The sequence below is a fragment of the Rhinopithecus bieti genome, unplaced genomic scaffold, assembly GCF_001698545.2.
Source record: "Rhinopithecus bieti isolate Rb0 unplaced genomic scaffold, ASM169854v2 scaffold_1014, whole genome shotgun sequence".
In the NCBI taxonomy this organism is placed as follows: Eukaryota; Metazoa; Chordata; class Mammalia; order Primates; family Cercopithecidae; genus Rhinopithecus; species Rhinopithecus bieti.
The window spans coordinates 2,101,972-2,129,391 of NW_016803499.1; the positions used below are offsets into that span (position 1 = coordinate 2,101,972).

Here is a 27,420-nt window from a genome sequence, read left to right on the forward strand (position 1 = left end):
ATCTCAGCTCACTGCAAGCTCCGCCTCCCGGGTTTACGCCATTCTCCTGCCTCAGCCTCCCGAGTAGCTGGGACTACAGGCGCCGCCACCACGCCTGGCTAGTTTTTTGTATTTTTTTAGTAGAGACGGGGTTTCACTGTGTTAGCCAGGATGGTCTTGATCTCCTGACCTCGTGATCCGCCCGTCTCGGCCTCCCAAAGTGCTGGGATTACAGGCTTGAGCCACCGCGCCCGGCCAATATAGTCTTTTTTAAGGGGATTTTTGTCTTGTTTCTTACTTATAAAGGAATATTTAGTAATATTCTGATTTTGTTTGGGAAACTTTTAAAAAAATTATCCTTTGATTGGCTTAAAAGGTAGAAGTCAAAAATGTCCAACTAAGCTTGTTACCAGACTTTTAAACAATCATTTTTATCTCAGGTAGCTCAAGCGTATTTCTCTTGTGAGCAGTTCTGTAATAAAGAAGGACTTCATTACAATTCAGATAATGCTCACTTACTGTACAGTATGCTGTCAGCAGTCTGCTCTGGGATTGTGTGTGAATGTTATTACATATATCCCCATGGAGGGTGTGGTCATCCAGCAACAAGCAAAACGTTCAGCCCCTGGTAGACTGTGTTGGAAAAAATTATTTTGGGTTCCATCCATCTGTCACTCAGATTGTGTCTCAGTTCTTCTTTGCTTGCTCTACTTCTCTACCATCATACTCGGACTACATAATCTAAAGTCAAACAGAATGATAAGTTGGCTTATATAGCAAAAGTGGTTAGATTTATAGAGCCCTTTAACATTGCCTATATCCCCTGATGAGTTAGCCCCACTCCGTAATTTTGCTGTCTGTTGAGACTTTCAGGTGAATCTCAAGACTTCTTCAATTCTTTGTTCCCGAGCCCTTTCTTAGATACCAGTTGCATTTAGTCTGAAGTCCTTCTAATAGGGAGTTTTGCTTTGTAGTATTGTGAGGGCTACAGCGATTCCAAGTGTTTAATATGCTTATAGAGTAGGTCTAGGCACCAAGGAGATTTTAACCATATCCTCCAGGCTGTTCATTTTCCTGTCCAGAATGTTTTCGAGCTGTATCTCAGTGGGGTTGGGTACCATGTTTCAGGAAAAATACGCAATTATAAATATTATTATGAACACAACTTGGTAAATACAGTGGGCCTTACCCTTGCAAAAGTGACATAGAAAAAGAGTGCCCATGTTTGAAATGTGGTAGTTACACTTGCCTTCTTAACACACTCATCACTGGAATTGGTAGTTAAGTAATAGCTTACTTATTCCCTGCTCCCTTTCCCAAATAGATAAGATTAGATACACTGCCTTGATTTAGTTGATTTTGGAATAGCTTGGCTACCTCTCTGGAAGTCACTTCAGGTATATTCATAGAAGTGGAATCAGCACAGTTCAGCACCACATGCTTAAGTTAGTACATTGTTAACCTGACCTGTTATTTTTCTGTTTACAGCAAGGATACATTCGTTTATACACCAAACACCTGTCCTGTGGGCTGTGTGCCTGAGGACTTGCTCACTTCTTTTGGATAAGCTGTGCCCAGCTCCAGGCTCCTTTCATTTCTGTAACATTTTAGTTAAATTCTCTCTGAGATATTTGAAGTGCTTTAATCATTTGGCTCCATCATACCCAAATACGTGCACAGCAGATTCATATACTCCCTATGTTTTTATGTTTGGAGTTCATGATGAGCAAAAGTTGGTGTTTTAATTATACCCAAAGACCTCTGTGTTTTGACCAAGTCCCCAAACTAAAAATTGGCAAGGATTTAGGTAGAGTGAATTTAGAGAACATAGGACATGTTTTTGTACTGACTTTGAAAATTTGACTTTGTTTCATTTTTTGCCCACTTCTCCAAGGGGGAGAATGTATTTAAAAGTATTGATGCTTCTTTCCTATCATTGATAAGATAGTTTATAGAGGAAGAGATGTAGAATGATCTGAATGTGTGCCTGTATTAATCACCAGGAGTTTCTGCAGGTCGGGGTGAAAGCTGAGAGTGGGTGTTTTTAACTAACCCTAGGTTATGTTGATGCTGGGGGTCCTCAGTGGGACCATACTTTGAGGATCAAGGAGTAAGTCTCTAGCTTTCACTCGTCACTAATATGGACCTCAGAGTTTAACAGTCATTTCACACTTCTGATTTCCCTTGGTAACCTAATCAGCCAAAGTAAAGAAAACACCAATTTGCTTTTTCCTGTAACAACAGTTAACAAAACAAAAATTTTATTATGAAAGAAGATAATATCTCAGAAACTGTTTGCACCAAAACAAGAGTGTACTTTACTTACAGTATATCTAGCTTGGCAAGAGTGTTATTTACTTGTTGCTTTTTGCTGTATTTGTTTATATTCAGTGATTATTAGTATTCATTAATTCAGTAAATATTTGAGTACCTACAATGTGCCAGACACTGAAGATACAGTACGAGACAAGATTGGCAAAAATTTCTGCTTCAATGGAGATGGATAAACAAATGAGTAAGAGACACGTGTGCACACACAATATGTGTCATACACAGTCATGGACTGCATAATGTTTCGGTCAGCAGTAGACCACATATATGACAGTGGTCTCAAGATGAGAGTACTCGATTTTACTGCACATTTTTTGTGGTGTAGATAACACACACATACCACCGTGCTCCCGTTGCCTCAGTATTCAGTGCAGTACTGTGCTGTGCAGGTGTGTAGCCTAGGAGCAGTTGGCTCTGCTGGACAGCCTAGGTCTGCAGTAGGCTCACCACGTGAACTCTATGATGTTTGCATGATGACAGAAGTGCCTTTGTCAGAATGTGTCCTTGTCGTGAAACAATGCATGACTCTGCATGTTTCAGATGATAAGTGCTAAGGAGCCAACACATGGGTGGGAGTTAGGGAGTCTTTGGGGCAGGTGTACAATTTAAAATCTGGTGTCAAGGAAAATCTCACTGGGAAGGTGTATTTGTGGAGTGGGGAGGGAAGGACGAAATGCAGAGGACCCGAATTTGGGTTGTTCCCAGTGTGTGCAGGGACTGGCATGTTGTCCCGTGTGGATGTAGCAGTAAGCAAAGGAGAGAACAGAAAGACTGGAGGCCAGAGGCACTGAACAGCCAGATTTTCTACAGCTTTTTAGTCCATGGTGAGCAGCTTATTTTTTGATCTAATGAGAATTTGTTAGGTTTTGAACTAAAAAGTACCATACCTTGATGTATATTTTTAAAAGATGGCTATGGCTGTTGGGTTGAGAACAGACTGCTCAGTGGGGCAAGAGCTAGAAGGAACTGCCAGCTGTGACATTAGTGTAGGCGAGGAGAGTGCTGACTTGCACTGGGGAGCTGATAACAGACTTGATGAGGGGCGATGGGTCTGGAGAGGGATTTTAGCCTCCATTTTGAAGCTAGAGGGGACGTGGTGGGTGGGCTGGAGGAAACAAGATGACCAAAGTTTTTAGCTGAAGAAGAGTGAAGGTGGCAATTACTGAGCTGGAGATTCCTCAAAAGGAGCGTGTTTGGAAGTGTAGATCAGGAACTCAGTTTTGTGTACGTCTGAGTAATGAACTGATGGGATTCTGATTAGCAAGTTTCCCCCATGGGTAAATCATCTTTTTAGCTCATTTTGTTAATAATGATTTTTCAGACACAGATGGTATAGGTAGAATCAGGCTCACATCTTCCATTAATGCAATTGCGAAGACGTGTGTGCATTGTGTTATTATTAGTAAGTTGCTAAAACTAGTTTCATTTTGGAGAAAGAGCATTTTTAAATATCTTCTAGTATTGCTTTGAGGATCCAGTTTAAGTAGAACATGTGAAGGGGAGGTCACAATGTCTGGCACATAGTTCAATAAAAGTTAGTTTCTTTCTCATCTTTAATTAAAGAGTGTTAAAATCTTATTTTGTAGGAAAAAGCAAAAGTATGAATGAGGATACATTGAATTCTATTTTAACTTAGACAGCAAGACCTGGCTAAGAGCCGCCAACTGTTTTGTCCTATTTTGTTCAGTTCTTTGCATGGCTATTTCTGTGCTCTACCATGGGGTTGCACCCCTAAAACACACTGGCCTAGCATGATGTGTGTGCTGGCTTGCCAGCCAAGTGGCCCAAAGCTCCTCTTGAGTGCACTGCAGTACAGCCACTTGACCTGCACTTGAACATAGTCCTGTGAGATGCCAGCTGCCATGACCAAGCAGTATTCCCACTCTTCTGCACTCTGGCAAGGCTTTCCTGGAACATCCCCATGCCCACATCTTTACCTGGTAACTCACTAAAGCCATTCCTGACTCAAGCAGATGCCCTTCATTGATCACAGAATCTACTTTTGATTTCATCAGGCCAGATTCACAAACAGAATGGGAGTGCTTTATCTATACCTTCGAGAGAATGGAGAGTGAAATAACTGGAAACACTGGGTTATTACAGCTTAATTTCATCCAAGCTTGGTGTCTTTACCAAAGATGGTTGGGGAAAGAGAAGGGAGATTCATCTTATTCAGGCAGTGATTTGCTCAGAATTTTACAAGCCATACCCTGTACAGACCTATTTGAATTCTACTGTGGGTTTATTGAACCAATGTTGGAACAACTTTGCAAAACAGACCAGGCCAGTTAGGTACAGCTTCATGAGTTGGCAGGTAGCAGCAGCCCGTGTCTTCCCTAAGCTGACATTCCCTGCCCAAAACACTTCTGTGAAAAGTACAGGATAAACAACTCAGAGAATACAGTGTAAGATACCCACAGAAATATAGTACTTCTTTCTAGAATTTTACAGACTGTCCATGTTTGTCCCTTGCCATATAGCAATCACTATTATTAGTGCTGTACTTAATTATTTATCTTGATTTCTAATTGTTAATGCTTCCCCCCCATATTGTGTGACATTTGTAATTAATAAAAATCACTTAACGATGAATTGGTGAGCAGTTCATGTTTGTGTTTTTACTTAATACTTAAAAGGGGGCACATTTTTAGGGGTGGATGATTTGGGGTCTTTTGTGAGTGGGACGCTATCGGCTCAAGTCACATTTAGTACTATTGGACAGTGGTTTTCTTAATGTGGGCAGGAAGTCCAAGAATTTGAAATGGTTATATTTAAACCTGACCTTTTGAATGGTGCACTGGTAATCCCTGGGGATTGCAGTTTGACCCTGCAGGCCCTGTACACAGAAAGGGTTTCTGTGTTTCATCTGTGCCATTACTTCTGTCTTGTCTTTTGTAAACATTTAATTGGAGGTGATTATCAAAATCACTAAAATGGAGTAACTCACCTCTCTTCTTGTCTGTTTTCTGGCGATGTCGGTAGTGAGGAGTGGAATAACTAGAAGGGAGCGGCAGGGCAGCAGCCTGGCCCGAGGGAAGGAAGGGTGCCCTTGACACATTGGGCGGGTTTGGCAGTTTAACTGTGACTGACTTTGTTTTTTCTGTTACACATTGAGAGAAAACTAAATGTGATTTTCCATAAAATGCTGATACGAATGTCCAAAACGTTTCTATGTTAAATAGTCTTTTACATTTTTATGCATATAGGTTACAACCTGCCATATTCATTCATCCAGTGATGATGAAATTGACTTTAAAGAAACGGGTTTCTCACAGGATTCTTCTTTGCAGCAAGTGAGTCACGCCTAAAGCTTTGCTTTTTGTTTTTATTTTAAATGCTTAGTTTAGTTGCCTTTTATGAATCAGCTTCAGAGTCAGATTATGTATTAGAATGTGATTTGGGGTTACTTATTAGTTAGGCCAAAGCATTTAAAATAGGAAGTGCTGGGTACATGAAAGATAGATTTATATTGATTATGTTTCAAGGGATTGTTCCATACCTGATAACAGTGATGAGTCAAGTACATTTTCAGAAAATTTGAATGAACTGAATAGTTAAGGCATCTCACACATGCTTGTTACGCAGACCTTTACAGTAGTTGAGTTGTTGCTTAAAGATTTGTGTAGTAGAGATCTGCTGGTAAAAATAATAGAAATAAGACGTTTAAAATGTAAGTAAAAGTAAACTCTCACCATTACCCCTGATGTAAGTTCTATTATAGTTACATCTAAAGTAAATTTTTAGTTGAAGTAATTCATTGCAACCCCTCTCTGCCTGCCCCTGAATTTATCATCTCCCTCTATCACCTGCTTATAATCTTCGTGGGGTAAAGCCTCGATATGAATAATAAATGTACTCATTTATCATCCATTGTTAGTTCTTGGAGAAGTGACAAATGATTTTACTTCTCTACTAGGTATGGGAGTTAAAAACAGAAGCCCTTTTGCAGGCTCTCAGCTTTTCATATGGAGAAGTTGTCCTTAGCCAGGACCAGAATGCCTTGGCTTACATGTTGCTTTGGTGCAGCGATAGAATTGACGGGGATACCTTCCCACCCAGCATGGAATGTTGTTGCTTGGCTTCTTTTTTGTAGTCTCTAAGCTTCGACTTAGATGAAGCTTAACATGCTTATGCTGGCCCTATCTTTTGGCTTCCAAGTCTTACACCTGTCATACTCCAGTATTGGTTGAGCTAAAGCAATTGTTTGATTTTAGTACTAAGGCAGTTTGGCATTCATCTTTCCCGGATAGGTCTGAAGTGGAGCATTTCAGCATTTGGCTGGCTTCTCTGTTGATTCTTGACACTTCCTGCCCTTTGACAGCGGATTTCCAGAGGTTAGGGTCAGGAAGTAGCCAGTCCATAGGGGGCACTGTTGAGCAACAGTACCTTCTCAAAGAGTGGAGCTCTCACTGCTTCCTGCCTTGGCTTGCTATTAGGCTGCACTGGCCATGGCGGTGGCCCACCATGGCTCATTGTGAGCCCTCGTGCCTACAAGCATCCCTTTTCCCAGAGCACTCTGGGATTGTCCCAGGAAGCACCTTGACAATGGGCTCTCCCTACACTGAAGCACCTGTAGAGTACTGAAATAGTCCACCCAGTTGGCCGTAACCTGAGTGCTATACGTTGGTCCACCCCTAGAATGAAGCTTGATGATATCAAATGTGTATTATCAAGGTAATTTTGTACCTGTTGAAATACAGCTTTAAGAAAAAGAACACCTTACTAGTAATAATAATAAACTTGGAACTTCAGGCTGTCAATTTAGTCTAGATTTGGTTAAATTTAGGCATTTGGAAAGTGGATTCCTTTGTTTCTCACGATGTCTGGTACCAGGGTCATACCTGTTCTGGGGAGAGTTTCCTTACATTATTTTGTTTGACCGACAGCTCATGTGCATACGAAGCAATTTCATTCACAAAACTAACTTACAACAGCCCTTGCCAAGCTCTTAGTCTTGCGAAATTTACCCACTTCACATGAACCTTTCAGAGTGGAAGAATAATTACTCTTCTCTGATTGACAAGCTTCCAGTACATTTTTCTTTGCATGTTTAAACCAATCATGGATCATTTTGAAAATAAATGCACTCCAAAGCACTTCTTAAAATTTTGAGAATGCAAAAAAGTCTTGGTTAGTGAGTTTCGTCATAGTCTCCATTAAGATCAGAATATTAGTTTGTAGACTTGAACTTCAAGTTCTTATTCACGTTTGAGGTTGGGCATCGTGTTGATAAAGTCCCCGAATGTAGAGAGCTCAGGGCAGATCATTTAACCAGGTAACCCAGCCATGTCACCGGTGGGGAGTGCCTCCAGGCATTTGTGCCTTGCCCATTTGTTTCTCCCTTTAGCCTCGTCTGGTCTCCTAAAGTCTAGTGTTTGACTCCCCACCTCCCTGATTCTGCCTTATAGAGGTTTGGAGGGTGAGGCCCCCATGGAATATCTGGAGAATTCAGACTGACTGCCACATATGGGCTCTGAAGCACTGATCTCATCATTTCCCACTACCTCACATCACATACGGGCGTGCTGGTCGACAATCAGGCCTCATTTAGTTGACCAGTAGTTTCTGTTGCCTGGGTGACATTACTGTTAAGAGATTTGCTTAATAAAGTGGTTGGCTCACTTCTCAGTGACTTGAACAGTTTCTGACTTTGGCCAGGATGACAGTACTAGGAAAGTGTGCTTTGTAAAAGTAATTATACAGCCATGTTGTGCTTTCCAGATATAGGTTTCTCAGAGTTCAAAGCACTTTTTACATACCTTTAAATATAATACAATAACAGTCTTCACTTACATATATTTGTAAGTGGTGGTAGCTTTATTAGTAAAAATGAGATTTGAAATGTGAAGTTCTTTGCTAGAAGCTGTAATAGACTTAGAACTAATAAGGATTACATTTGATCATTTTTCTTTTTTCTGTGCATTATTGCATGGAAGTTACTAGTGTCTGTGTCAGTTGCTATGTATCTCTCCAGATGGATTAATAGATAAATACATATTTGTATATGTATTCTGTATGTACACGTATGTATGTATACATTTGTATTTAGTATTTGTTTTCTATTTTTGAAGCATTTAAAATATAACAACATTTTGGGGAGTATTGCTTCCCCTTTACACCCAGGAGACTCATATTAGGATCACTGGAGGAATAAAAATTTTGAGAGAGCTGGCTGCGATGGCTTGCACCTGTAGTCTGGCTACTCTGGAGGCTGAGGTAGGAGGATTGCTAGGTGGTAGGAGTCTAGGAGTTTGAGTCCAGCCTGGGCAACGTAGCAAGACCCTGTCTCTTAAAAAAAAAAATTTTTTTTTTTTTGAGGGGAAAAATAAAACAATTGGGAGGGACCTTTTCCCTTGCATGACCAAATTTCTGATCTGTAGATAAACTCAGAGCATGGTTCATGCTGCTTACTCAACAGAATCACTTCATGGTTCTTTACCAGATCTTTGAAGTACTGAGCATCTGTTTTGCCTCATAAAAGATAAAGCTGCAATTCAGAGGAACTGATTTCTTTTTGATGTAATTAATATTAATGCTGGCTGTCATACTGTCCATTCATAGGCCCAGAACTCAGCCCAGCAGCCCAGGACTTGTCCCTACCCTTCTGCTTTCAGCCAGACCCCCATGCTCAGCCTTGGTTTGCACTCCATGCCCTACCAAGTGGCCATTCCACAGCCAGTCGCTCGCTGCTCCCTGCTCCCTACCCCCATGTGCTCATCTAATATCACCTCTGGGGGCAGGAAAGGGGACAGCATGGAAGTGGGAGTGAGCAGAGGGGCAGTGGGTATGCCATTGTCTTGCATGAGCGACAAGGGAGGTTTTGGGTTCTCTCTGTCTAGTCAAACTAGACATACAGAGCTTTTTTTCAGACCTAAGCAGTATAGCTACCTTCCAAAGCCTAATATAAGGTTTATTTTTAAAGTATCTGCAATAGTTATCCATGCCATAATTCCCTGTCACCAGAATAAGTAGTCAGGAATTAATGGTAGAGGCATTTCTGCAGTGTACATCTGCAAAGTGGAATCTGTAGGCTCTGCCCATTTGTGGAACCAAGGAGAAGGTGGTTTAATTCAGTCACAGCTGCCTCCTTCCCAGCAAGTGCCAGTGGGAGTGATGCCTTCAGTTGAGCCAACAGCCGCCTCTCTGCCCCCCATGGGCTCACCCTTAGAAAACGGCAGTCTCATCTGTATGTAGCTCTGGTCACCGTATTTATTGTTTGGGTTAGAATGAGGAGGTGGCACTAATTCGTCTTCATATGTTCTTTACTCCTTCTGATTAATGCGTAAGAACATACTTGCTGATTTCACTTGCTTCTTTGGGCCTGCTTGTTTTAAATTAGAATATCAACATTTTCCTGGGGTCCATTATAACACCGCCCCCCCTCCATTTTTCAACTGAAAACCCAAGCAGGTCTGGTACTCTCTAGATTTGGCGTAAGGAAACAGAACTGGCTCCTCTGTGGGTCTTCTAGTGTTAGAGACTTTTCAGAGTGATTTTGGATAAGTAGTCAAACATTTACCCTCTTCTTAAGGTAGGTAGGATAGAAATTATTTTCGTTTTATATTCTTCCCAGCCTCTAAGACTTAATTTTTTTTAAAAAGAAATGAAATGTCCCTGAACACTTTGTTCTTAGGATTATGCTTGTGTTCATTAGTCAGTTTTCCTCTGGTTTGCTGTAGTAGACTGGGGTGGAGGAGGTGGCAAGGAGGGAGGGGGTGGTCACCACTTGTTGGATCTTAGGATAAAGTTGGTTGTGTCCAGAGGTGACTGATACACCTTATAATTTCAGACTGTTCCGTGTGATGTGATCACTTCAAGCTAGGCTTAATCCAAACCTCTCTCTAAAGATAATTCACAGTAGAGGACGAGAGTGGTCACATAATGTTTCTTACAGTGACATGTGCATTAGAATGATTTGTAGACCAAATTTCAAACGGTTCCTTTTTTGGCAAATTGTGTCTGAAATTATTTGATTTTCTTTTAGAAAACACACCAACTTTTAAAGCCCTATGGCTATGTAAATAAGATGATTTCTGGAACACAAATGGGCAAATAGTATGTAGAATATCATTAGAATCATTATATCACTGTCACTGGTCCTGGGGTTGCCAGGCCTTTTCTGATTATCAGATGCAACAAATGACGTCCAATTTTATTGACCAGTTCGGCTTCAACGATGAGAAGTTTGCAGATCAAGATGACATTGGCAAGTGAGTATATTTTTCTGTTTTCACTCTTGCTCTTGCACGCCCTTGATCTTGGTAGATGTATATGTGATTCTGCGGGATGCTTAGTCTTGAGCATTTGTGAGTGGGAGGAACCTGCTGTCTCCACGGTGTTCCTCTAGTTCTAGCAGATTGACCCTGAGACTGGATAATTAGGACTTGAAATAACACTCCAGTGGCCTTGTGCGGTGGCTCACACCTGTAATCCCAGCACTTTGGGAGGCTGATGCAGGCAGATCACTTGAGGTCAGGAGTTCAAGACCAGCCTGGCCAATATGGCGAAACCCCATCTCTACCAAAAATATAAAAAATTAGCCAGTTGTGGTGGCGGGCACCTGTAATCCCAGCTACTTGGGAGGCTGAGGCAGGAGAATCACTTGAACACGGGAGGCAGAGGTTGTAGTAAGCTGAGATGTTGTGCCATTGCGTTCCAGCCTGGGCGACAGAGCAAAAAAAAAAACATCCCTGCAAGGAAAGAAGCAATTCACCTGTAGGGTTTCTCCTCTTTCTCAGAAGCCTGTTTTTATTAGATTGCACTTTTAGGAATTCAAGTCACCATTCTTAATTTTAGCTTTTAATGTTAAATAGTATTATCTAAAGTCCTTAATCCTGACCAGGCGCAGTGGCTTACACCTGTAATCCCAGCACTTTGGGAGGCCGAGGCAGGCAGATCACTTGAGGTCAGGAGTTCGAGACCAGCCCGGCCAATGTGGCAAACCCCGTCTCTACTAAAAATGCAAAAAAAATAGCCAGACTGGGTGTGTGTGCCTGTAGTCCAAGCTTCTGAGGAGGCTGAGGTGGGAGAATCACTTGAACTTGGGAGGCAGAGGTTGCACTGAGCCAGGATTGCACCACTGCACTCCGCTCTGGGCAACACAGGAAGACCCTGTCTCAATAATAACAATAACCGTAATAATAAAGTTATTAATCCCTGTGTTGTTGACTGGGGCATCACGTTCCAGTAGATGACCAGGTTGGCAGGAACAGCTCTGCCCTATGTGTATTCTCTTCTCTAGGTGACTCATCATAAGGTAGATTTGGGTTTTTTGCAAGAGCCAGACACTCTAACCACTCATTCTGCAGTCAGGGTAAGAAGCAGAGAAATGAGAATTATTGATACTGTACAGAATTAACAAGTAGAAAATGTGTAGGTGGTTAACAGAAATGAAAACAGGTGGTCTAGCATCTGACATTGGGATAGAAGATTTATAAACAAAATATTTTGAGATAGATATTATGGCTTATTGACACAGTTTAAGAAAAAATAGGAAGGCAGCTGGTATTTGAATATTGGATGACGACTGTCACAGGAGACACGATTATGCCATAGATACCCAGTATCTGCTATGGTCTTTGGAAGCAGTAAATCCTCAATAATTTGTTGAACCACAGCCAGTGGAGGCTGTTGTTTGTCACAAATTGCAGTTTGCAGTAGTGAGAAGCCAAAATATTTTTACAGCACACTCTTAATTGTGCTATAAACATGCCGTATGGGCACAGTGGAATGGAGGTGCCCCTGTAAATAGCAGCAGTTGAAGGCTATTACCTGCCTTGAGAATTGGTTCCTTTTAACCCAAAAAGAGCAAGAACACAAGATGTTCTGTCCATACCCCAGGAACATTCTACTGAGGCCAGGATCCATGGCCTCACACCACACGCTGCAGGTCCCTGTTTGGTGTCTTGATGTTCATGTGCCTGGACTCTTGCTTCGTCTTCCTAGTTAGGATCTATAATCTCTTTACAGTCTGTATTGCATGCTTGGACTAATGATTGAGTAGAACAGATCTTTTAAGAATCATAAGATAGCCCCTCCTCCTCAAACTTAACGTTTAATAAGCAATGAATTCTTTTACTCCCCCCTTGCTTTTCTAGATGATACCTTGTTATATAGCATAAGATTTCGTGGGTGTCTGTATTTTGTGTATGAGTTTGACTATCCCTGGAGAAAACTTAGTGTCTGACAGCTTTTGTATACTTGTGTTTTGACTTGGTTCTTTGCAAATAACCTTTTTCTTGGTTATATGAGTATGGCCCATGGAACTATGGTTGTTACCAGAGATGTTAAAAATCTTTTACAGGAAGGATTCGAGGGTGTCCCAAAGGCTTTATGTCTTAGATGGCTTCCATTGCAGTCCTCCTGTCCTACATAAATTCATTAATACCAAGGGAGCTGGCATCATTTAATATAAGAAGGCTGTTTCTGTTTGTTTTTTATTTATAGAGATTTTGATAATAGTGTAAATATTTTAAATTTGGAAACTTTCATAAATACGGTTTCTGTGAGCCGATAGTAATTAATGCTTCCTACACTTCTATTTTTTTTTTTTACAGTGTTTCTTTTGATCGAGTATCAGACATCAACTTTACTCTCAATACAAATGAAAGTGTAAGTATAAACGCTCTCTTGTGAGTGGTGTGGTGCATGAGAGGTTAAAAATTGGGTTAGTCCGTGTGTGGATGCCACATGCTGGGACCCCTGTGCTCTAGAGCCCTAATCCTAAATTGGTGTTACATACTTCACTCTGTCCCACGACCTACCTGGCACTTGTGGGTGTGTGATTTTTGCAGCCCTAGTTTATGACTTGATGGAGCTAATAAAATCAGGGTCACTTGTGATTGCAGCGTAGACAGTTGACTTCAAAGAGAAGGCTGCAGTTTGACACCAACTCACTGCCTTTGACTCCTTTGTATTGCCAGGAGAGAAATGTGGACTGGGTCAGGGCAAGCCCCTCATTACTAGGCATTTCTGTGGAAGCACCGAGACAGTCATGTCATCTGAATGGCGACAGTTTATTGATTTTATGTTGACTAGCATGAGAGACCACTGGCTTATTTGCTGATGGAGTAAGGTAGGAACTGCTGATTTGAGCCATTGAAGGTCATCACTGCTCAGCTGGACTAGTAAAAGCAAACAAGTATGATTGCTTTTCCTTGCTAGGACAGACCTGGGACCGCATTTCCAGGACCGAGGAGGCTCCTGGGATTAAAATGATGCTTTGATGAGGTGAAAGAGGATATGGTTTATGCTTCTTTTGCTAGTCTTTTAGGGAAACCCAGTCTTTTTTAGGGGAATTCTTGCTGTGGACACAGAAACTAATGTTAGGTGTTTATATTTTATTTTGGTATATGTGACAGGCACCATTTTGTAAAGCAGTGAAAAAATGCAGTTTACATTGGTAATGCTTAAGAGAAGATAACTTGATTTTAAATTTGTTTTGTTGGTTTTTTTCTCTCATTTTTATTTAGGGAAATATTGCCTTGTTTGAAGCATGTTGTAAGGAAAGAATACAACAGTTTGATGATGGTGGCTCTGATGAGGAAGATATATGGGAGGAAAAGCACATTGCATTCACACCAGAATCCCAAAGACGATCCAGGTGAAAGATAGTTGGTTATAGTTGTAATTATAGCCAACCTATAAAGAAAATGATTATCATGAGACATACATTGTGTAATCACTAAACGTACACGTTTACCCCAGAAACCAGTGTTTTTTTGTCATGGCCAGAAATGCCCTTGGTGGGAGTTGGTACTTGCAGTGTGACAGTGATCCGCTTGAAAATACTGCAGGTGTTTAGACACAGTTCATGAGATGCTGTGACCCAGCGTCTTCTGAAGGGGAAATGTGGCAGACAAGCATGGTCACATAGTGCCTTTGACTAAATAAATGTTCCCTCACCAGTAATTACAACACCAGTTATGTGTTGTTTCTTGTAAAAGATGGAAAACTTCCCAAAGGAAGGGGAAATTGTTTTTAAAAGTTAATCTATTTGGGGAAGATAGTGTCATGTCAATTGATACATCTGGGTCAATCCAGTCCCTTTTTTAATCACCCCTACCACAGGAACCTAAATAAATGTTGCTTCTGTACACAGACAGATCTTGTTATATGAGTATCCATGATCAGAATCTTCATATTTAAGAGAGAGGAGTATTTGATCAGCAGCTGAACTTTCATTTTTATTTCATTTATTGTTACTCATTTTATTCATTTACTTATAATAAGTAATGTTTTCTTTTTTTTTTTTGAAACGGAGTCTCGCTCTGTGGCCCAGGCTGGAGTGCAGTGGCCGGATCTCAGCTCACTGCAAGCTCCGCCTCCCGGGTTTACGCCATTCTCCTGCCTCAGCCTCCCGAGTAGCTGGGACTACAGGCGCCCACCACCTCGCCCGGCTAGTTTTTTTTTTTGTATTTTTTAGTAGAGACGGGGTTTCACCGTGTTAGCCAGGATGGTCTCGATCTCCTGACCTCGTGATCCGCCCGTCTCGGCCTCCCAAAGTGCTGGGATTACAGGCTTGAGCCACCGCGCCCGGCCTAAGTAATGTTTTCACATGGCCTAGAATTCAAAGGGAATCAAAGAGTATGCATTGAAAAGTAAAACTGTCTCATCCCTTCTCCCAGCCATCCAGTCCTCTTGCCGGGGAGTCCTTCAGCATCACCTCTCGCTGCCAGTTACGTTGCCTCTTGGGGGAATGCTTGTTGCCACAGGTTATAGCAGACTCAGCGGTGGCTTGAGCAAGTGAAGCTGTGTTTGTCTCAGCAGTCCAGACTTGATAAGGGAGTTGAATAAGGCTGTTAGACCAGGCGTCTTTTATTTATTCCTGCTCTCGTCTTGTTGATTTATCTCCTATGATCACAAGATAGCTGCTGTAGCTCCAGAGCCAGACAGCAAAAGAAAAATACCTTCATGGCATTTTTGTTTGTTCATTTGGATAAAGTCCCACTCAGACTTGTTTGCCATCATTTACTGAGATTTTGGTTCTTAGGTTCAGTGGATTCACCAATGGATTCCTTGCCCACAGCATGACTAATATGTGTGAGGACAGTAATATAGTATGGCCTCACAGATCACTGTGTGTGGAAGGCACAGAGAATTTAGTGTGTCGGGGAAGACAGTGTCCTGGGGGAGATGGCACCTGACACCCAGAGGGAACACTGATGACAGAAGGCAGCTTTTATTATTTAACAACTCTATTGAGGCATACTTGACATAAACTGCATTTATTTAAGTTGTACAATGTGGAAATTTCAACATGTGTATACATCCATGAAACCAACATCATGAACTTAACCATCACCCCAAAAAGTCTTCTCATGATCTTTTGTATTCCTTCCTCCTTCCTGTCCCCTACAACCATCTGTTTTTTGTTCCATTAGTTTGCTTTTTCTAGAGTTTTATATAAATGAAATCAATACATTATACTTTTTTTGTCTAGCTTCTTTCACTCACCATAATTAATACGAGAGCTATCCGTGTTGTCTAACGGATTAGTCCATTTCTGTTTTGGGGGGTGGGGGCTGGGTCCTATTCCATTAAGAGGATACACTACAGTGTGTTTATTCATTTTCCTATTGATGGATGTTTTGGTTGTTTTTGGTTTGAGGCGTATAATGTCACTTGAAGATAGATAGTGATGTTAAAGGTGCATACTGTAAACCCTAAAGTGGTCACTAAAATAACAAAGAGTTATTGTTAATAAGCCAACAGAGGAAATCAAATCAAATCATAAAATACAAAAGAAAACAGAAAAAGAACAAAGGGGAGCCTGGACAAACAAAACTACTGAGCAGCAGGATGATAGAGTTAGTCCTAAATAACCATGTGAAGCAAATGATGCAGACACCCTCATTTAAAAGACAGAGATTGGCTGGGCACAGTGGCTCACACCTAGAATCCCAGCACTTTGGGCGGCCGAGGCAAGTGGCCTGCTTGAGCCCAGGAGTTTGAGACCAGCCTCGGCAACATGGCAAAACCCTGTCTCTACAAAAAATACAAAAATTAGCTGGGCATGGTGGCGTGTGCCTGCTGTGAGGTGAAGCACGAGGATTACTGGGAAGTCGAGGCTACAGTGAGCCAAGATAAAAAAACAAAAAAAGATGGTCAGATTGGATAAAAAATGAGGCCTAACTAATGCTGCCTATGGGAAATGATTTAAATACAAAGAAACGAGTACTATATAAAAACACAAAAAAGAAAAAGATATGTCAACACTAAGAAAAGCCAGAAGGTCTGTATTAATCTCAAAATAGATTTCAAAGGGAAGGGATAAAGAAAGTGATAGATATAATGATAAAGGGGTCAATTCATTCTAAGAGGACATCGCAATTTTAAATGTCTACCCAACCTAATGACAGAGCTTCAAGATACACAGAGGAAAAATTGGTAGAGCTGTAAAGAGAAATAGAGCAGTCCACAATGATAGCCAGATATTTTAACGCCCCTCTCTCAGTAACTGATGAAATGGTAGGTACAAATCAGTAAGGCTGTGGAGCGCTTGAACACCACCGTTACCTAACTTGTCCTCCTTGCACGTTTATAAAGAATCCTGCCCAACAACCACAGAATTTACATTCAAGTGTGTGAAATATTTACCAAGATAGACCATAAAGCAAGTCTCAAATTTCAAAGGGTTCAAGTCATTTTCTGACCGAAATGGAATGAAATGAGTAATCAGTAACATAAAGACTTTCGGTAAATCCCCCAGCATTTTTTTTTTTTTTTTTTTTTTTTTTTTTTGAGACGGGGTCTCGCTCTGTCACCCAGGCTGGAGTGCAGTGGTGTGATCTTGGCATGCTGCAACCTCCACCTCCCGGGTTCCAGTGGTTCTCCTGCCTCAGCCTCCCAAGTAGCTGGGATTACAGGCGCCCACCATCAGACCTGGCTAATTTTTGTATTTTTAGTAGAGACAGGGTTTTACCACGTTGGCCAGACTGGTCTCAAACTCCTGACCTCAGGTGATCCGGCTGGGCGACAGGGCAAGACTCTGTCTCGACAGAAAGAAAAAAAAAAAAAAGATGCTGGAATCTACAAAAAGACTACTCGAACAATTAAAATGACTTTAGCAAAGCTGCATGATACAAGAGCAATATAATTTTACGTCTTCATACTGCAACGAACAGTTGAAATTGCTAAACAAGCCGAGCATAGTGGCGCATGTCAGTAGTCCCAGCTGCTCGGGAGGCTGAGGCAGGAGGATCCCTTGAACCCAGGAGTTTAAGACTGCAGCACGCTATGATCACACCTGTAAATAGTCACTGCACTCTAGCCTGAGTAATATAGACCCCCATCTCTTAAAAAAGGGAGAGAGAGAGAGAGAGAAAGAAACTACTAAATTATACTATTCATAGTAGCACCAACACTGTTAACTGTATTAAACATGACTGGGCAGGTGGCTCCTGCCTACAATCCCAGCACTTTGGGAGGCCAAGGCAGGAGGATCTCTTGAGCCCAGGAGTTGGAGACCAGCTCAAGGAACATAGGGAGACCCCATCTCTTTTTTTTTAAAAAGGGAAAAAAATTTAAATATGTAGGGACAGATCTCACAAAGGATGTCCAAGACTTGTATGCTGCAAAGCCTAAAGCATAGCTCTGAGATAAAGACAACTCGTAAATGTTTATAAGTAGGAAGACACAATATTGTAATACTAAGCTGCCAGCCCTCCCCAGGTTGAATCTATAGATTCAACACAAAATCCTTCCAGCCTTTTTTGTAGCTATTAACAAGCTGCTTCTTAAATTCATATGGAAATGAAAAGGATCTAGAATAGCCAAAAAAACTCTTATAGAGAACAACAAAATTGGAAGACAAACACTACCTTATTTTAAAATTCAATAGTTAAAACAGTATGGTATGGGCAAGAAGGTAGGGCATAGATCAGTGGAACAGAATAGAGAGCCCATATCTACAGGCTTATACATATGTGGACAACTGACTGTTGATAGAGGCAAAAGGCGATTCAGTGGAGAAAGTATAGTCTTTTCAACAAATGGTGTGGAACCATCAGGCATCCATATTAAAAAAAGTAAATTGATCCATACCTCTTACTATATAATACATTAACTCAAAATGGATCTTAGACCCAAATGTGAAACATTAAACTATAAAACTTCTACAAGAAAACTTAGAAAATCATTGTGACCTTGAGTTAGGCAAAGATTTCTTAGATGTATCACCAAAAGCACAATACATAAAAATAATTTTTTTTTTTTTGAGACGGAGTTTCGCTCTTACTGTTCAGGCTGGAGTGCAGTGGCGTAATCTCAGCTTACTACAACCTCTGCCTCCCGGGTTCAAGTGATTCTCTTGCCTCAGCCTCTGGAGTAGCTGGGATTACAGGTACCTGCCACCACAGCCGGCTAATTTTTGTATTTTTAGTAGACATGGGGTTTCGCCATGTTGGCCAGGCTGATCTCGAACTCCTGACCTTAGGTGATCTGCCTGCCTCAGCTTCCCAAAGTGCTGAGATTACAGGCATGAGCCACCACGCCCATCCGTAAAAGAATAATTTTAGTAAGCTGAACGTCATCAAAATTTAACATTTTCACTCTTCAAATGACACTTTTAATAGAATGAAACGACAAACCACGCACTAGGAGAAAACTTTTGCAAATGACACATTAGGTAAAAGACTGGTATGTAGAGTTAAGAAATGTCTTTACTCAAGAAAAGACAATCCGGTTTTAAAAGCACAAAAGTGTGAAAAGACAAGGAGATATAGGATGGCAAATAAGCATTTCAAAAGATGCTCAACCTCCTTGGTCATTAGGAAAGTACAAATGAACACCACAGTGAAATGAACATCTCCACCCCTGCGAGAAGGTGGTTCTCAGATTGTGGCCTCCACTTTAAGCAGAGCCCACGTGCTCCTGCAGTGGAGGCTTAGTGTGAGGTTGGGCAGCACGCACGCACAGCTGAGTCTTCCCGGGCATCCTGACCACGTGGTGCTGAGGCAGATGTGATCCTGCTGAAGCACCACAGGATCTTTCGTTGCTGGGTGACTGTTAGTATTTTCTGGATTTAGCTGGTGGCTGATACGCAGTGTTAAATACTTTGGTCTTTTTTTTTTTTTCTTAGCTCGGGGAGTACGGACAGTGAGGAAAGTACAGACTCTGAAGAAGAAGATGGAGCAAAGCAAGACTTGTTTGAATCCAGCAGTGCTAACATGGAGGATAAAATGGAGGTGGATCTGAGTGAACGTAAGTGGTTTCGTTCTTCAGATCAGCCGCCCTGTCTTGGAATTAGGTACTGCGAACAATTGGCAAAAGAGCAGTTCATAGCATCTGAGATGATTTCTGAAGGAGTGGTTGGGTTGAAGCGTATTGTCAAGTGAATTCCTCTTGGAGGTTTTAAGTAGGGATTTGCCCTTGCGAGAGAGAAAACAACTAATCGGAATGCCCAGAACGTGCTGTTTCACATGGTTTGGGGATGAGGTGGCAGGAGCTAAGGCCAGAGGCCAGATCAAGAGTTGTATTCTGAAGGTTGTAGGGAGCCCCTGAGGATTTGACTAAGAAGATCATTATTGGACCTGTTTCAAGACACTCATGGCAACAGTAAAAAAATGGACAAGAAAGCACATAGTAGAGACAGGAGAACCATGAAGACATTGAATTGTTGTTACACATGAGAAATAATGAGAACTGCGAGATGGGCTCCAGGCAACAGGGAGGTATGAGGAGGAGACAGGGCAGATGCCCTGATCTGTTGGCTCTGGCATCTGTAGGGTGTTTTGTTGTTGTTGTTGTTGTTGTTTTTTAATGTACAGTTCAAGGCTGGGTGCAGTGGCTCAGGCCTGGCATACAGTAGGAACTGTAGGCCAGGAATTTGAGACCACCCTGGCCAACAGGGTGAAACCCTGTCTCTACTAAAAATAAAAATAAAATTAAAAAAAAGCTGGGCATGGTGGCATACACCCATAGTCCCAGCTACTCGGGAGGCTGAAGCAGGAGAATCGCTTGAACTCAGGAGGTGGAGGTTGCAGTGAGCCAAGATCATGCTGTGCACTCCAGCCTGGGTGACAGCGAGACATTGTCTAGGGAAAAAAAAAAAAAGTACAGTTCAGTAATATAGTCACACTATTGTGTAATAGATCTTTAAAACTTTTTCGTCTTGAACTAAAACTCTGTACCCATTAAACAGTTCCTCATTTCTGCTTCCCCAGTCCCTAGCAGCCTCCATTCTACTTTCTGTTTCTCTGGGGTTGTCTAGTCTAGGACTCTCATATAAATGGAATCATACAGTATTTGTCTTTGTGACTGGCTTGTTTCATTTTGCATAATGTTTTCAGAGTTCATCCCTGCTGTGGTGTATACAGAATTTCCTTCTGTTTGAAGGCTGAATGACATTCTGGAATATTCGGTTCTTTCAGCAGGCTGGGTATGGTTAAGTGACAGGGAGGTAAATAAACACGTGGCTGCATTGTGTGCTGCTGCTGCTGTGATTGTGGGCCGGGGTGTAGGAATAAGGAGGGAGGAAGTGAGCACCCTGGATGAGGTTCGAGTTTGCCTACCTCCTGGGGTTAAATGTGGCCGGGAACCAGGCCTCCTCCTTCTCTGCTCCTTGGGAAAGACTGCTTTTGCATCTTCAGATCTCTGGAGGCACAAGTGGGTAGGGTTGGGGAAGATTCTCTCTCAGGGCTACAGGGCTGCCCCAGAGCCTCTGCCATTTCACCAGTCTCTGTGGCTTCTTTTGGAGGTTTTGTGGACATTCAGAATGGTTTAAAATGTTAACATGGACTCTGAGGAGCTAATCTCCTCAAAGAGATGATCAAAGAGATAACAACAGAAAAGTCATTTGTATGTAATACAATTTAGTTGTAGAGTGGAACTCAGGTGGAATGGTTCCAGAGCCTTGCTTACAGTGGGCAGGCACAAATATCTGTCAAGTTGACTTTTCGGAGGTTTCAGGTGAGATTTTCAAACATTTAAGCATTTATTCCTTCTTAGTGTCAGTGGAGCCCTACGACACTCACACAGGTAAGTGGGCAAGAAGCATGGAGCGCACCCTAATTAAATACCTCCTCTATGCAGGCCTTCCTTTGATTTTTGCTAAGTGAATAGTCATTATGAAATTGAACAGATGAAGTCAAATAGCTTGCTCAAAGTCACAGTCAAGCCTGTCTTTAAAATCAGAACATTTCTATTCTACACAGGTACTTCTTAGTCAGTTGTGTCTGGGATAAGCCCTTACATAACTTATACCAGGTTCCCTAGCATTCCTTCTTGCAACCTGGAGATTCCTAATTATGGTAATATCCCTGATGGAATGCAGTGGTTCCCACATCCGGCTTGTCCCCAGCAAGGAATGGAGGATTCAGCACTCTGAAGGAAAAGCATGGTGTGCAGTTAGAGTAGATCCACAGAGACCTGACTTCATCAGAAGAGACACATGTCTGAGGAGGTGACATTTAAAGAGAGACCTGCAGATTAGACCCAAACTTGGCCAGCAGGCAGCATAACACGAAGAGCCCCACAGACTGCAGGTGTGCCCAAGCAAGTCCTGCCGCTTCAGCCTGAGGCCAGACCTGGTTCTGTAGGACTTAGGAAGCCTAACTGCAACGCACTGCAGTGAGCCCGCAGAGTGCGCCAAGGGTGGCCAGACCTGGACTGGGAAGCAGTAAGGTTGTTTCTAGCTTATTGGAGTTGAATAAACCAACATGTTCTTTTTTTAGAAAAACAACCTTTTTACTTTTGAATAGTTTAGATTTATAGAAACATTGCCAAGATAGTAAGTCCCCATATATCCTTCACTTAGCTTCCCCTAGTTTGAATATAGCCGTGGTACATTTGTCAAAACTAAGAAATTAACATTAATCCCTCTTTGTGTATGTAGCTTTGAATCTCTGTGTAGTATTTCTTTTGGAACAGTTGTTAGAAATGGGAGATTTGAGGCCGGGCGCGGTGGCTCACGCCTGTAATCCCAGCACTTTGGGAGGCTGAGGTGGGCAGATCACGAGGTCAGGAGATCAAGACCATCCCGGCTCACACAGTGAAACCCCGTCTCTACTAAAAATACAAAAAAATTAGCCGGACGTGGTAGTGGGCACTTGTAGTCCCAGCTACTCAGGAGCCTGAGGCAGGAGAATGGTGTGAACCTGGGAGGTGGAGCTTGCACTGAGCAGAGATTGCGCCACTGCACTCCAGCCTGGGCGACAGAAAGAGACTTGGTCTCAAAAAAAAAAAAAGAAATGGGAGGTTTGAGAATGTGGGGCATTGTTAGAGTGCCCTCCAGGTGGCTGTGCCCCGCCCACCCCGCCCTCATTGGTGAGACTGTCTTTCTCCCACAGCTCCAGTCTCTTTTGCTAATGTGTTTTTGATAAATACCTTGTGGTACATGAAACAACTAAAGCGTTTTCCAAATAAAATTTCTCCCCTCTTTTTAGCACCCAACTGGTCAGCTAACTTTGATGTCCCAATGGAAACTACCCACGGTGCTCCATTGGACTCTGTGGGATCTGATGTCTGGAGCACAGAGGAGCCAATGCCAACTAAAGAGACAGGCTGGGCTTCTTTTTCAGAGTTCACGTCTTCCCTGAGGTGAGTGAACATGTGCTGTCTCTGCACCCTTCCACGGGGGACCTGGGAATGGTCAGGTGTTTGCTATTAACGTGTGTTCTTCACCTTGACTGCCAGGTTGAATATACTGTCCTCAAAAAGATTAAACATCAGCATACTGACACAGCTCTGTGTTGTAAGAAAAACAATCACCATCTTCCTTTCCTTTCCTCCTGGATTAATTGGAAATGGGAGTAGTTCTTGAACAAAGTAGCTTGGGAGGATGCAGTCCCAGGGAGTTAGCAGGATACAGCAGAAGATGCATCTCCATGGGCTTTTCTGGCTTCACAGAGCTGTCAGGGCAGAATTGAGAACAGGAATGCGGTGAAGCCAAGAAATCCTGACAGGCACAGCACTTCTGTGTGGGGTGTGGCAAGAAAATGCAAAGTGGATCTTGAATTCAGTAGATAATATGAACTTACAGTTCACTTGCAGCTAGTCCAGTGCTGTAAATTAAGGGCTCCCAATCATTGGTAACTCAGAAGATAGGAAGAAAAACTGTTTTGGGCTGACAATTACTGTCTTAGACAAAGCAAAAAATAGGCTGAAACCCACGTTGCTTTGTAGTAACCGTAGTAATAGCGTTAAGTTACTGCTCAGAGGTATAAGTGAGATTTGTGAAAAATGTCTCCAAAATAATGAGTTATTTCATCTACCCTGCTTTTCAGTACAGGACATACATTTCACCTCCTCCTTTTTTTGGTCTGTTTATAACCCGAGGATAAGAGCCTTTGGTTACTTGAGGGTGTGATTGAAGCAGCCAGCTTGCTTCTCTTTACCCTCTGTGTGCACGTCTCTGAGTTTGTGGGAGTGAGGGATAAAAGAGGAAGTGTAATGATCTCCCTCGCCTCCACCCCTTACTGCTCAGGCGTTTGATGTTTTTTACTATGTTTCCACAATTCCAACAACAAATATCATTAAGAGGGCCAGTCTCTCCCAGGCAGTGTGGCTCAAAATAAGTAAAGGTCTTTGTAAAACCGGTCAACCCAATAAATACAGTTGCCATTGTACGATGTATGTCTTTACTGTTCAAGCTCTGGGAGACTCCTAGTGATTATGGTGGGATGAGAGGTTGGGACATGATGAGCCTATCTAGAATGCTCTACAGAGTCCCTGTCTTACTGCCCTGCTGGCCTAACAGAACATTTCCCTGCCCGTACCCATCTGCTCTTTCAAACAGCTACTGGCACTTAGATCCATGTGTCGTTGGAGTTGGTAACCCAGTGACTCTCACACAGTTGCTAATGTCTCCTAACAGAAACTTATTTGTAAAGGCTTATTGTGAATCATGGGGTAACTGAGGATCACTCCCTGCTGCTAATACCTGAATTGTCTCTCTTTTTTGAAAGCACAAAAGATTCTTTAAGGAGTAATTCTCCAGTGGAAATGGAAACCAGCACTGAACCTATGGACCCTCTGACTCCCAGTGTGGCTGCTCTGGCAGCACAGCCAGAAGGTACGTGCAGAGGCCTGGGCACACGGCAGGGTCACATGGCTGCTTTGCCAAACCAGACCTGACTCTCAGGCTCAGGGGCTAGTGGAGCCAAGGAAGTGAGATGGTAGGTCTGATGTCCACAGGCAGCTGATGAAAGAAATTGTGCCTGCCCTTCTAGACGCACAGCATGCTGACTCTGGAAAGAGTAAGGGCTCTAAGTTACCAGGCATGTAGCATGCAGATTAGGAAACTGAGTCTAGAGGAAAGAAGGGCTGAGCCCATAGTACCCAGGGTGAATATAACTGGAATTAGACGTGTGCAGCCAAGCCTGTGTGTAGTTGTTCCTTGGAGTTTGCTTTGCTCAAACACGTGGGTGTATCTGGGTTTGTTTAGAGCTATGGGACTGTTTATTTTCACTTCACCACTGTAAGCAGATTGAATAGTCCTGGGAATCTCCAAAGTTACAGTGGGTTTTCCTGTTACTCTGCCTAGTCACATGTGTTCCTTACACTGGCCCTGAACTGTTTTCACCTTGATGGACAGGGCTTTGGGAGGAGGGGGATGCTAGCAAAGGGAGTGTGATGGGAACTGAAAGGATGTGGAGGGCATGAATCCTGAGGTGGGCGCAAGGAGTGAGTTCTTAGAAAAAGAAATGAGGTGCAGGTAGAGGGTGTGAGAACCCTTCTTCCCTGGGGCCAGGGAAAGGAATAAAACCATTAACTAATGCTGGTTTCATCATTCTCCTGAACATTTGATACAGATTCCCACATTTTATTCCTCAGTGGTTCTGTAAGTGGGTGCACTGATCCCCCTTTTCTGGATAAGGAAACTCAGGTTATAGATGAGGTTCCTTGTCCAAGTAGTCTACAGCTAGGAAGTGGTGATGTCGATGTTTGAATCCAGGAAGCCTCACCTCGGCCAGGCTTACCACCTATATGGCTTCCTATTAGAGAACAAAGAAATGCTCCACCAGCAACACCACAAGAAAGTAATTTTTAAAACAAAGAAAAGCAAATAGAGCCCAACTGAGGAGAACAAGCAAGTAGAGGGTAGAATGTGTAACTGCCTGCTGTGCCCCAGACTAGAACAGTTAGGGGCACAAATGTCTGCTGGGAGAAGCTGTGTATGGAGGTGGACGCTGAGCTGGGAGGGATGTAGGGGACTTGCTAGTCTCTAGTAAAGAAAACCCGTGAAGCCCCTCTTTAGTGGGCACCTTTAAGAAATCCATGCCCATCAAGAATGTGGCCCAGGCACAGCAGGCAGAAGCCATCTCCCTCTTGTTTTCTTCAAACAGTAGATGTCACGTTGGGTAGATGGGTTTGTACAGTAGTGGGGTGCCAGTTCCTTTTCGGACTTACTGTGTGTGACCATCAGCTGTGTTCTTTTCAGTGCCAGGCAGTGTGGCCATGGAAGCCAGCTCTGATGGAGAGGAGGATGCAGAAAGTACAGACAAGGTAACTGAGACAGTGATGAATGGCGGCATGAAGGAAACGCTCAGCCTCACTGTAGATGCCAAGACAGAGACTGCGGTCTTCAAAAGGTAACCAGGGGTGAGATCCTGCTGGCAGCTTCAGGTTATTGGGAGGATGGTGGGGCAGAAACCTCAAACATTACAATTTTAATTTGATTCAAATGAATGTTCAGATACTAGCTTGATGTCTTTCTACTGTCTCCATTAAACACAAGAAATCTTAATGAAAAGATGGGGAGTTTAGGCCCCTAAGTGTCTTTCCCCCCATAAATGTGTTCAGAAGACTGTATTTTACATCTGGCAGTTTGATAGAACTATGAGAAGTGATAAATCTTTAATCACAGTAGAAATTGGGTTGTGTAGCAGCTACAGACCATGGCCCATGAAAACCGGTTTCAGTAACATACAGATGATTATCTCTGGACATAATGCAGTCATGAAAATCCAGTAGCAAAATGATAGCTTTAAAAAAAAGTGACACCTAGAAATTAGCCTCCCTTCTAAACTCAAAAAAGGAATTGTAATGGAAATCAAAAACCTAAAACTGAAAGAATAATGGGGAAAATGTCTGTCAAAACTTCAGGACTACAGCTAAGCCTGCGCTTAGAGCTTTAGTCCTCATCTTAGAGACCCTTCCAGTCATTCCAAGAAGAAACGCCTCCCAGCTTTTTACGAAGTCACTACTCAACAAGGAGCGAAAGAAGAAAACTGATTGTAGAGACTGATTTCATACATGAGTGTGGATTCTCTAAACTTCCAAGTTAAAAGCTCGCAAACCAAATATAGCAATGTATTTTAAAGTCATGACCAAGGATATGTGCTCCGTTGTGACAATGTAAACACTAATGTGTACATGGTAAAAATTATTCAGAGTGATTCACAGACAGAATGAGAAAAGCATTTGATTACAAATTAAAGCTGTTCATGATTTTCTTTGCAGCCTAGGAATAGAAAGCAAGCAGGTGAAACTGATAAGTATCTCTAGAAAATCTAGAGTAGACTTGATTCTCACAGTGAGGCATTAGAGGTATTCTCTTTAAAGACAAGAACCAGAAAGTGGGACCTACAGTTGCTATTTGTCTTCAGCACTGTGCTGGTGGCCTTAGCAAATGCAGCATTCCAAATAAATAGATAAATGTCATTGTTTATAGACTGTGATTTATACATAAAAATTCCAATTGAATCTGTAGAAAAGATTAATAGAAAAGTTTAGCAAGTTTACTAGAGACATACAAAAATCACTTGGATCCTACAAATCACTACAAGATAATTCCATATGTGCCTGTTTGTTTTTAATAAAAATGTAAAACCTTATCTATAACTAGGAATGTGACCTTTGTGGGAAAACAGTTTAAAACCTCATTGAATATATTGAAGACCTGAATATAAATACCAAGATTTACCATGTTTATCAGTGTGAGGATGTCTTTAGAATTTCTGAACAAGTTAGTCTATGAAATTAATGAAACTGCCATCAAAATCCCAATAGAGACTTTCATGGAAATTGAGAAACTGATTGTAATAGTCATAAAGAAGACCAGAGAGAGCCAGGAATAGCCAAAAACATTTTAAAGAAAAAAAGTGAGGGGCTTCACCATATTAGATATCAAGACTTAGTAAAGCTGGCTGAGTGTGGTGGCTTGCACCT

General features: G+C 42.2%; 1 protein-coding gene and 1 long non-coding RNA gene across 18 annotated transcripts in view; one reads left to right on the forward strand and one right to left on the reverse strand.

The window, feature by feature from the left end:
* The window catches only part of LOC108538597 (uncharacterized), a 40,819-nt gene extending 35,340 nt beyond the window's left edge, over positions 1-5,479 (reverse strand). The window contains exon 1 of the long non-coding RNA XR_001888128.1: positions 5,258-5,479. This is a non-coding gene — a long non-coding RNA (uncharacterized LOC108538597). The remainder of the gene's footprint in view (positions 1-5,257) is intronic.
* Positions 1-27,420, forward strand: part of PPP6R3 (protein phosphatase 6 regulatory subunit 3) — a 160,045-nt gene that overhangs the window by 122,459 nt on the left and 10,166 nt on the right. For 8 of the 17 annotated variants that reach the window (XM_017886664.1, XM_017886667.1, XM_017886682.1 and 5 more), the window contains 8 exons: positions 5,517-5,603; positions 10,423-10,520; positions 12,867-12,921; positions 13,782-13,912; positions 19,391-19,512; positions 22,695-22,848; positions 24,216-24,322; positions 25,691-25,841. In XM_017886664.1, the coding sequence (XP_017742153.1) occupies positions 5,517-5,603; positions 10,423-10,520; positions 12,867-12,921; positions 13,782-13,912; positions 19,391-19,512; positions 22,695-22,848; positions 24,216-24,322; positions 25,691-25,841 (905 nt within the window). The remainder of the gene's footprint in view (positions 1-5,516; positions 5,604-10,422; positions 10,521-12,866; positions 12,922-13,781; positions 13,913-19,390; positions 19,513-22,694; positions 22,849-24,215; positions 24,323-25,690; positions 25,842-27,420) is intronic. The other 9 variants (XM_017886714.1, XM_017886720.1, XM_017886738.1 and 6 more) reach the window with 5 other exon arrangements.